Source organism: Vigna angularis, chromosome 1 (genome assembly GCF_016808095.1).
Source record: "Vigna angularis cultivar LongXiaoDou No.4 chromosome 1, ASM1680809v1, whole genome shotgun sequence".
In the NCBI taxonomy this organism is placed as follows: domain Eukaryota; kingdom Viridiplantae; phylum Streptophyta; class Magnoliopsida; order Fabales; family Fabaceae; genus Vigna; species Vigna angularis.
In genome coordinates, this window is record NC_068970.1 from 23,036,604 (window position 1) to 23,049,615 (window position 13,012).

General features: G+C 25.1%; 1 protein-coding gene across 1 annotated transcript; it reads left to right on the plus strand.

Annotated features, from left to right (window-relative positions):
- Positions 1 to 1,065, plus strand: LOC108341642 (uncharacterized). Its single transcript, XM_017579303.1, has 2 exons — positions 1 to 358; positions 535 to 1,065. The coding sequence occupies exons 1-2, from the start codon at positions 60 to 62 to the stop codon at positions 848 to 850; spliced, it is 615 nt and encodes a 204-aa protein (XP_017434792.1). The 5' UTR covers positions 1 to 59; the 3' UTR covers positions 851 to 1,065.
- The last annotated feature ends 11,947 nt before the right edge of the window (positions 1,066 to 13,012 follow it).

The following is a 13,012-nucleotide window of genomic DNA, read 5'->3' on the forward strand; positions in this document are numbered from 1 at the left end:
TCTGACCTTGGTGCATGAATTTAGTATCATACATCACCATTTAGGTAAAATCAAATTCAATGGCTAGCACCAATCCCATCAATAGCCACACCAACCAAGAACAATCTACTTGGTACATAGTTCTAAGACTTACCTTTGACACTTCTCAGATTGTTTCCAGGTTCCAACTAACCATGCATGATGGGGTTCATATCACACTTGAACAATTACCTGATTCAGATACAGAACTCATTCCTCTCCATGCTAGGCTCAACGAGAACTGGACTCAAAGAGAGTATGAACTGATACGTGAACCATACACACAACTGATTCCTCGTGGAACTTGGCATAACGAGTCTAGGACCCAGACAAACCATGAGTTTGTGTCCTTCAAGCTTAATCTAATTCATTTCAAATAACATTCTTCTTTGCTTTTGCTTTTGCTTTTGCTTTTTGATTCTTCTTGTTACATTTTCAACTTCTTAGTGTTCATTTCACAGGCATGGAAAAAGACATTAGTCTAAAATTTCTTAAAGACCTTTTTATGTGCATCAGGATTCCTGAACACGTTCAGAACCAGGTTGATGAGTTCTTTCGGCTACTACCACCATCAACCTCACCTACACCTTATCCCGTCTTCTGGACTCAGAACGTTCTGGTGGGTCGAAACAACTCTAGGCCTACCAGTGCTAACCAGACACTGCAAATGCTCCCACCTTTCCCAATGAATGTTAGAAATGAAGAACCTAGCAGTCGCACCTATGAGTCTCAAATTCAAATGGGTGCTGCAACTGCAAGCCCTTCCATGAATGCCAATGCCAATGCTGATGAAGAAATTGATTTGGAGTTGCGCTTGGGTCGAAGCCAATGAGACTGAAATATTTGTACCATGCTTTTGAGGACGAATGCAGCGAGGTGTTCTTGTATTACCATTATGTATGGCTTAGTAGTAACTTTTTTTCGTTGGTTTTAGTGCTTTTGTAGTTTACTTATGTTTTATCAAGGTTTGCTTTTCTAGTTTATTTATGTTTATCAAGGTTTTGTAGGCATTGCCTTGCAAATGTATCTTTCTTTTCATGTAACAAAACTGCCCTTATAAAGACTCATGTTCTTAATATATTTTCCTTGTAACAGTTAGTTAAGGACATTTGTTACAGAAGTTGTGTTTTTCTACAGTATATTGCTCTCAAAAAAATATAAAATTTATATGATTATATGATATTAAAGTTGCAAATGTGTTAAGTGGGAGGAAAAAAAATCCTATATGATTTAACTAGTGAATTCAATTATACTAGTTTGAGTATGATGATCTATTATAGTTGTCTTTTTAAAATAAAAATATGTAATATTTAATAAACTTGTATTATTTATTATTGCATTTTGAAACGATTTAGATGTAAATGATGACACCAACTTCTAAATATATTTATACGTAATATACGGGATATGATTTTAATGATAGAAGAAAAAAATTAAAACATTAAAAGATTTTAATAAAGTAATAAATTAGTCTCGATTTTAACAAAAAAAATATTTGTATTAATATAAATATAAGTATGATAATAATTGATTTTTTAAAATAAATATAGAGACAAATGACACTGTCACATGTATATCAACGTGTAAACACGCATGTATCTCTATATTGTCAGATATGTGTTCGCATGTTGACACGTGTATTTTTCATATGTGTAATAAATAAATTTTTAATGTTGTTTGATTACTAAGATTAAATGAATAAAGTTTATAAATGAAATATTTATTACAATTTCTTTAGTTTATATATATTCTATATGTTTATATTCCACTTGTAGAATATTTTTGTTAGTCATATCAAAATCTTCTAAAATAAAACACATATTTCATTTCAAAAGATTCCTTAATATTATAAATAACATTTTCACTTGTCAAGACGTGCTGACATAAGGACATATATGTCAACATGTGCCATTATAAAGACTCATGTTCTTAACATATTTTTTGACAGAAGTTTTGTTCTTAATATATTCTCCATTAATATAAAATATATTTGATTATATGATATTAAAGTTGTAATTGTATTGAGTGGGCGAAAAAAAAATCCTATATAATTAAAGTAGTAAATTCAATTATACTAGTTTGATTTAACTACTGAATTCAATTATACTAGTTTAAGTATTTAGTACTAGATAGTTTATTATACTCTGTTTTTTAAATGAAGAATATTTAATATTTAATAAATTTGTATTTATTATTGAGTTTAGAAACGATTTAGATATGAATGATGACAGACCATTTTAAATATATTTATGCGAAATTTACGGGATATGATTTTAATGATATAAGAAAAAAATTAAAGCATTAAAATATTTTGATAAAGTAATGAATTTGTCTCGACTTTAACAAATAATATTTGATTATTATAAATATAAATATTATAATACTTGATTTTTTAAAATAAATATAGGAACAAGGTGCGTCTTGTTAGTAATGAGGAGCTTTGGTAAATTTGAAGATAAATAATTTTGATGATGCTGCAAGAAGATAGACTTGAAGAAGCTGTTAAAATTGTTTTAAATTATAGAATATAAATGTATTAGGAAAGTCTTTGAATATGTAATACTTAGAAAATCTCGTATCTTTAGTTAAGTTACGCATTTAATCGATTATGTGAAACTATAATCGATTATCATGAGCACTCTTGAAAAAGCATTTCGCTCTCGAATAATCGATTATTCCTTCAAATAATCAATTATCAACTGATCCTGATGAGAACTGCCCAAGTCTCTAGAATAATCGATTGTTCCTCAGGATAATCGATTATCACTTTTTGAAAACCCTGTAACGAACTTAAATAATTGATTATCACTAACAATAATCGATTATCAGTGGCAGTTGTAATCTGTCTTTTCAAACTCAGACCAGTTGCCTTTATATAGTTGTTCCAAAACCCTTAAAGGGTTAACTCTGAGCTTTTTGAGAATACAGTTTGTCTGAAAAAGTTCCAAAAATCTAGTTCAAGTGTTTTGCCTGGTCTCGTGAATAGGAGAAGCTCGCGCTTTGTAGGTAAAAGGTGGGAGCGGTTCTCTTCGAGTTGGCAAGGCTGTCATCTTCCGGTTTGTTTGTCGAAGGAAGATTTTATCTGCACTGTTCTGGTTCGTTGGTCGAAGGAAAGTGTAGATTCATGTATCTGGTTCGTTGGTCAAAGGAAGCACTCTTCCGGTTCGTTCGTCGAAGGAATGTTTTATCATTATATTCTTTCACTCCATTGTAATTTGTGAAACTGATTTTTAGTGAAAACGTTAATCACTTTTTATAGTGATTAACAATTGGACATAGAATCTTTTGATTGGAACCAGGATAAAAATTGTGGGTTGAATTTTTCTACTCCCTACACTCTTTACATTTTGCGCATATCAACTGTTCGATAAATTTTCTCTAAGAAAATTAATTTTCTAAAACGGACCATCTTAATACGAGTTTGACTGAACACGCTTTCCACTTACTTTAATCCGTTGCGCGACTCTACGATATCGGTTGTCCTGATACCGACACGTCTAGTGACACATAATTCTAAATATATTTATGCTAGATTTACACGATATGAATTTAATGATACACAATGAAAACATTAAAAAGTTTTGATAAATGAAAGAAAATATTGTCTCGACTTTAACAAAAAAAAATACTAGTATTAATATGGATATATAAGTATGGTACTCAATTTTTTAACGTGAAAATATTTAATTCTCAACTTGGAATATTTACTAGAATAAATCTTTAGTTATTGATGAGCTATTGTCTTTACAACATATTATTTCATTCTCTCAATTGTTATACCTTTTCGATATCTACCAATATGATGATATAGCCTTTTAACTTTTATGCGAAATTGAATTTTGTCAAATTTTCAAACTTTAAAAATAATTTTCATCCTCAAACTTTATTAATAAATGAATTTAATCATTTTAACCATACTAAATTAAAGATTTCTACTTGCAAAGATGAGCTAACATGAAGACATATATGTCAACATGTGTCGTTATAAAGACTCGTGTTTTTAATATATTTTCTTATAAAAGTTTTGTTTTTAATATTACTCTCAATTAATATAAAATTTATTTGATTATATGACATTAAAGTTGTATGTTAAGTGGGAGAAAAAAAAAGATCCTATATGATTTAAGCAGTGAATTTAATTATACAAGTTTGATTTAACTAATGAATTCAATTATACTAGTTTAAGTGTTTAGCACTAGATGATCTATTATACTTGTTTTTTTAAATGAAGAATATTTATTATTTAATAAATTTGTATTATTTATTATTGTGTTTTGAAACGATTTTGATGTGAATGATAACATGCAATTCAAAACATATTTATGCGAAATTTATTGGACATGTTTTTAATGATATAAGAAAAAAATTTAAAACATTAAAAGATTTTGATAAAGTAATGAATTTGTCTCTACTTTAACAAAAAAAAATTTGTATTAATATAGATATGAGTATGATAAAACTTAATTTTTTAAAATAAATATAAGGAGAAACTGCATCTGAGACACATAATTCTACATATATTTGTACGAGATTTACACGATATGAATTTAATGATACATAAAAATAATTAAAATATTTTGATATATGAATGAACTTGTCTCAAATTTTAAAAAAAAAATAATAGTATTAATATGGAGATATGAGGATGATAAAACTCAATTTTTAACACGAGAATGTGTAATTCTTAATTTAGAATATTTAATAGAATAATTTTTTAACATGAGAATGTGTAGTTCTTAATTTAAAATATTTAATAGAATAAATTTTTAGTTATTTATGAGTTCTTGTATTCATAACATGTTATTTCATTCTCTCAATTGTTCTACCATTTCAATATCCACCAATATGATATAGTCTTTTTCTTATAAAATTGAATTTAGTCTCTTTTTCAAAATTTTAATCATTTTGATTATCAAACTTTATTAATGAATGAATTTAGACCTCGATGTTGTTAAAGATTTATTAATGCTGACAAGCAACATAACCAAATGTATATCCATGTGTAATCACGCATGTATCTCTATGTTGTCATGGCTGTGTCTCTATTTTAACACATGTATGCTCCATGTGTGTTGTAAATAAATTTTTAACGTTGTTTGGTTATGAAAACTAAATTCATTCATTAATGAAGTTTATAGATAAAAATAATTAAAAGATTAGGATAAAGATAGATGAAATATTTTTTTTTAAGTTAAAAGACAAAACATCATATTTAACCTATTAAACTTTAAAGAAAAGATAAGTTTGTTAAGTAATATTAGATTATTTTTACTTAACTAACAAAAATATTTTACACATTATATATATTTTTCATATGAAATATAAAAATATAAGTCGAAAAATTTAATACAAATATATATAATATAAATTATAAAAATTTAAATGTTTAATATATAAGAAACCATGTCTTATTCTTTTCGAAGTAATTATAAAATTTTGTTTCAATGAGCATAACTTAAGTTTAAATATATTAAATATAAAATTTAAGTAAAATAATAAGTAATATACATATTAATATATAAAATAATAAAATAATTACAAAAATGAAATTTAATTCAATAAAATTATAATATATATATATATATATATATATATATATATATATATGAATTTTTTAGAGTTAGTTAATTGAAAAATAAGTTAACTACCTACATTTTGTTAGTTAATTATAAAATAATTTTATATTAATTAATATTATAATAAACTAAATGTAGTAAATGAAATTACAAGAAAATGAAATAAATTTTTAAATAGTTACATTTTTATTTTATTTTATGTTTATAAACAACAAGCTATCTATTACAATTTTTTTTATATTTATATAATTCACGCACGCAACGTGTGTATATATATATATATATATATATATATATATATATATATATATATATATATATATATATATATATATATATATATATATATATATATATATATATATATATTATGTTTGTATTTCACAGGTAGAATATTTTTGTTACTTGTCAAAATCATCTAAAAATAAAACATATATTTCTTTTTAAATGTATTTTAGTCTTTAACTTTTACGAAATTTGATTTTCTCCTTATCTTAAACATTGATTCATTTTTATTCCCAAAATTTATTAATAAATGAATTTAATCATTTTAACCATATTATATTAAAGATTTCTTAGTGTTGTAAATGACATTGTTACTTGTCAAGACGTGCTAACATAAGCACATATATGTTGGCATGTGTTATTATTATAATGTTCTTAATATATTTTCTTAAGATGTTTTGTTCTTAATATTACTTTTCATTAACATAAAATTTATTTGATTATATGATATTAAAATTGTAATTGTGTTAAGTAGGAGAAAAAAAATCCTATATGATTTTAGTAGTTAATTCAATTATACTAGTTTGATTTAATTAGTGAATTCAACTATATTAGTTTAAGTGTTTAGCATTAGATACTCGGTTTGAATGAAGAATATTTAATATTTAATAAATTTGTATTATTTGTTATTGTGTTTTGAAATGATTTAGATGTGAATGATGACCTGACAATTCTAAATATAGTTGTGTGAAATTTATGGGATATGATTTTAATGATATAAGAAAAATAATTAAAGCAATAAAAGATTTTGATAAAGTAATGAATTTGTTTCGACTTTAACAAATAAATATTTGATTAATATAAATATGAATATTATAATACTTGATTTTTTAAAATAAATATAGGGTCAAGGTGTGTTTGGTGTGGTGAGACATAATTCTAAATATATTCATGCGAGATTTATAGGATATGAATTTAATGATACACAAAAATAATGAAAACATTAAAAGTTTTTGATAAATGAATGAACTTTTCTCAACTTTAACCAAAAAAATACTAGTATAATACTCACTTTTTTAACATAAAAATATTTAATTCTCAATTTAGAATATTTAATAGAATAAATCTTTAGTTACTCATGAGTTGTTATCTTTATAACATATTATTTCATTCTCTAAATTGTTTTACCCTTTCAATATCCATCAATATGATATAATCATTTAATTTTCATGTGAAATTGAATTTTGCCCATTTTTCAAACTTTAAATAATTTTGATCATCAAAGTTTATTAATGAATGAATTTAGTCTTCATCATTAGACAATGTTATAGATTTTTTAATGTGGCAAAAGGGTATTGCCACATGTGTATCCATATGTTACCACACATGTATCTCTATGTTGTCACATGAAATAAAATTTTAAATAGTTAGATTTTTATTTTTAATCAATAAACTATTTATTATAATTTTTATTAGTTTATATTTTATATTATATATATATATATATATATATATATATATATATATATATATATATATATATATATATATTGTACTATAGGACTACCTACTCAGTCAAAGGACTGGACGACTGACCGTCCAGTAAGAAAATAACCTGGAAATTAATCTAAGCAATCAATGAGAAGTTAATGAAAATAATTGTTATTTATTGACAATTAATATAAATAATGTCATTTATTGGTGATTAATGAATTCGTGGTAATCTCATTATAATAATTTATAAATATTTGTCTCACAGAAAAATCAGTTAATTTTAGGTCTAATTACTAATCTTTATTACAATATTATTACGCAAAGTCACTTAAACGTCGAGTGTCTTGTGCATGCACCATCCCCGCGAATAGAACAAGGAAGATGTTTGAATACTTTAAGTTAAGGATCTCAATAAATATATATATATATATATATATATATATATATATATATATATATATATATATATATATATATATATATATATTCCATATGTTTATATTCCACATGAAGAATGTAGAATATTTTTGTTAGTCATGTCAAAATCTTCTAAAGGAAAACATATTTCATTTTAAATGTAGAATATTATTATAAGTTTAACTTTTTAATATGTAAGAAAACGTCTTATTCTTTTCGAAGTAATTATAAAACTTGTTTTCAATGAGCATAATTTAAGTTTAAATATATTAAGTAATAATTAAAATTTGTATAAAATAATAAGTAAAATAATAAAAAAAATTACCAAAAGTAAATTAAATTTAATAATATATATATATATATATATGAGTATTAATGGAGTTGGTTAATTGTAAAATGAGTTAATTACCTATATTTTAGTTAGTTAATTATAAAATAATTTTTATATTAATTAATATTATAATCAATTAAATGTAGTAGAAGTATTTAGATTATATAACAATATAAAAGAAATAAAAAATAATTTAAAAAATATACAAAATTATAAGTAAATGAACTAAAATTTTAAATAGTTATATTTTTATTTTTATTTTATGTTTATAAACAACAAACTATTGATTACAACTTTTTTTAGTTTATATTTTTATAGCTTATATATATATATATATATATATATATATATTCTATACTTTTATATTCTACGTGTATAATATTTTTGTTAGTTATGAAGATCTTTTAAAATAAAAAACATATTTAATTTTAAATTTTTTGTAGTCCTTTAAATTTTAAGAAACTTGATTTTGTTCCTATTTTAAATTTTTAATCATTTTCTTTCCAAAATTTTATTTATGAATGAATTTAATTATCTTAATTATATTACAATAAAGATTTAATAATCATGTGTTGTATCACATAATACAAGATACATTCAATGTATTTTTACTCTCTCAAACACAACAAAAACACAAACTTAATTCAGATTCATACAATTTTGGTCATTAGCTGAGATAAATCATTCTAAACAACAAAGAACTCACTACAAGGAATCTAACCTATTGTTTCAACTTATTCATCTAAGAAAGAATATCAACTATCATTATTAAGAAAAAATATCATTTTTCATTATTAAGAAAGAACGTTAATTTTCATCATAAAAAATACAACACTTTATTTGGTTCGGAGATCTTGAAAGACTCCCCCTTTCAAAATAAAGGTATGATAAAATGCAAAATACCTCGGAGATATAAGAAACTTTTTAAATATCAAACTAGTCAAAGGGTTAAGAGATAATGAAAATGTTTTAGAAAAATAAAAGTTCTTTAAATTAATAAAAAATTAAGGGTCAAATAGTATAAAGAAAATAAGTTTTTTACATTACCTAGTAAATGAAGGGTCTATGTCATTAAACACTTGAGAATGAGAGTCAAACATTCTTGTGTAAATATATAAACAATAAATAAAAATATTAAAAAGGAGTAGAAATATTCAAATAAGAGACACAAAAACTATTTGATTCACTATAAACAATAATAGATCATTCAAACCTAATTACATGAGGGTTGTTATAAGATGTAACTAGATTTCGTGAATATAGAAGAAGACAAACTAGATTTCGTAAATATAGAACAAGCCAAACAATTAAAAGAGAAAAGGAAAATGTGTGTAGTGAAAGAAAAAAAGAGTTACGTAATAAACTATGGTTACTTTAGTAGTAACTTGAGGACATAAATAACGACAAAAATAGGTATTAAGGTAAGTATGAGAGTGAGAACTGAACGATATATATATATATATATATATATATATATATATATATATATATATATATATATATATATATATATATATATATATAAATCATATATTACCTATATTTTTATCCATGAATTTTCCGTCTAAATAGAAACATGTTCACACAATATTCACAAAGAAAAAATTTATTTGTCATCCTAATTCAGTTTGACTTTAGGGATAAAGTGATGAGGTAATTTGCAAGGCCGAAAATATAGCCTGTATTTATTAAAAGGGCGTTGTTCCCTCCACCTCCCCAACTTTCTCCAATTTTTTTTCAATTACAAAAACAACCTTTTGTTTTACCTTTCTAACCTTTTTACTTTTTTACTTTTAATGTTATTTACCAAACCCTACATATTCACTTTTACTCTGCTCACAGCCCACCCCCCAAAGCTTTCTTTTGACATCCGCCTCTTCTTTTCACCTCAGTCACACTTTCTTCTCTCTTCTTCCCACCATGCTATTTCTTCAACTTACTTTTTACGTTAAATTAGCCATGCTATTCAATTATTTATTTGTACTACAAACTCTCCTAACCAGTAACCCTCTTCTTTTATACTTAATTACTAACTTCTTTGTATGACTATAAAATCATGCTCATTTTCACAATAAAATATTACTCATCTTAATCACTTGAATCCCAACTTCCTGCTGCCACTATTATTTAAACACCAAAACCATATCTTCTTCTTCTAACACTACTTTTACGAAACTGTAAACCTCCACCCTTTTCTTCATTCGTTTTCTTTTAACAGTGCTTATTTCCCCATAACTGTTTCACATTCTCTCATAATTCATAAAACCACAACGGTCTTATTTGCTTTTCAATCTTATATACATAAACGATGCCTTAAGACCCATATGCATAAAAATTCTAAACTTAATATCTTTCGATCCTAAACGGATGTTGACATCCGTTGTTGACGGATGCTCACATCCGTTTCAGAGTTTTCCAAGTTAATTAGATTCAAGTTTGTTACGTACGCTTGCAACAATTCCCAATACGAATAAGGACGAGAGTATGAACGTAATAGAGAATGAATAGGTTATGTGTGGGGAATGGACAGAAATTATAAAATTTTAACCCTAAAAATAAACTTTTAGTAAAGGATAAATCAGGAATAGAAAAATAGAGTGAGGGGTAAAAGAGGAAAGGAGAGGTGGAGGGAGAAAACGGGGAGGTGAAGGGAGCAACGCCCTTATTAAAAAGTAGTAAAATGTTTGGGTTAGCCAGTAGGCCCAAAACATTTGGTTATTTTGAATAATCACTCTTATGGGAATCCTTGTTAATACTCGAATAACAAAGGAAAGCAAATAAAACATTTTAGGAAATCATTTGTGTACGAGGCTTTGTTCTCTAGCGTTTTTTTTATGAAACCTATTAACGAAATGACGCATTCAATATATAATTGTCTGGCACCTTTTTGTTTCAAAATCCCAATTCTTTTTGTAAATTTACTCCAAATCATAACTCACGTTTAATGAACCCTTTTTCAAATAACTTAGGTAGACATTTTTATAGGTTGATTTAGTCCATTATTTTATTCTTCAAGTTAAAATAGGTAATTGATAAATTTGAGCTTCAATCTTCAAGACATAAATATGTTACAAATTAATGTTTCAAATGTGAAATCTTTTCAATAAGCATTGATATACCAATTCTTTGTATTGTTTTCATGTCAATCTCTTCAAATTCATCTGCTCACTATCTCTTATATTCACTCCTCAGTCCACTCTTTTAAGTTTCTCTAACTCTAATGTTGATAATAGTATTATATCTTTTATAAATTACAACAACTAAATTGATTAAAACATACAGAGGTAATTGCACATATTGGTATTTGCTATTGTGATCGCTGTTCCATTATATCAATACTTTTTCTTTTCATCATATGATTTAATAGCTTTTTCTTTACCAATATAGGTGATCTGTTGAATTAAATCGTAGGATATCATGCACATATTATAGTAATTATATTTTGTGAGGTTCGTTATGGTATTACTTTATTAATTGGAAAATTTTTATAGGGCACTTCTATATTTATTTACTCATAATATAATATATTTAGTTTGCACAAAAAAAGTACGGTCAACTATCTACTAAACAAATAATAAGATTACAAAATATAAAAAGTGAAATACATTGGACAACATTTATCTTATGTTATGTTGTAAAATATTTGATAGCAAAAGAACATTGGATTACAACGTTAATATTTTATTTGCCAACGTTAATATTTTATTAATTGTCAATGTTAAAATTTTAGAAGCAACGGTCAATTTCTTTTATTAAGAGCTGCAACATTCAATTTCTTTGATTGCAAGGTGTTTTACATGTTCTATAAATAGAACAACCTTTTTTCTTTCTAAAATACATCAAAAACTATTTCTCTCATCTTCTCATTTTCTCATTTTCTTCTCTCTCTTTCCTTCTAAAAATACTTTGGATCCTCTCATAAATATTCTAGGAAGTTTCTGTTGTATCCTAGGAGACTTGTGCAATACATCACACATAAATCCTTAAGGACAATAAATCTACACGCCTCAAAAAATTTTATTCATATTTCTATCAGCTTTTATACAACATGTAAAAGTTTATATCAATTAATCTTCGACATCTTTGTGTGTATTCCATCACATCTTTTGGGATAACATCAAATGAAATATGTCTATAAAAGTAAGTTTCTTACATCTCTATGATTTCAGGTACACTTCTATACCTCTAATAACTACAAATACATATGTCAAATATGAAATTTGTAGTTATGATTTTCGGTATACCCATATATGGGTTAACCTTTGACAGATAAATACATACATGAGACATGTAATTTGTAAATAAATATAAATATATGCTTTCTAATTCAATGCATATATGATGAGCTTTATACCTAAAAACTTATTTGATTTTTAATTTCATTAGCTAGTTACTTATTTATTTAATTAGTTAATTACATTTTTATCCCATAAAATCGAAGTTAAGGGTAACATATATAAATGTTCAAACTTGTAAAATTGAGAGGTTTTGATAGATATAACAATGTAGGGGTGGACCTTATGGGTCAGTTGTTAGTCTGTAAGAAAAAATGCTTAGAAAAAGTGCATGGAGGGTTGAGTACTTTAGCTCATTAATCCACTTAAACCCATTCCGCACAACTCACATCCCTGCAGGCCAATGATGAGCCGGGGCAAACTAACCCGCATAACTCGAAAAAAAAAGTACTATATTTTAAGCTTTAAGTAAGATATAACGCTTTTATTTTATTTTATTTTTAGTTTGTTATTCCTTCACTCCATATTTAAATCTTTAAGCCAATTGCGTTACCTATATTTAAAATTGATTAATGGTTATACTTTTTTAGGTTAGACAATAATTTATTTTTATTTTTATTTTTTATTTATGAAAAGTTTAACTTTGACATATTTATTTGATGTGAGTCTTAATCTTATGCTTAGTTTATTTCAATTTTATTGTACATATTCATACC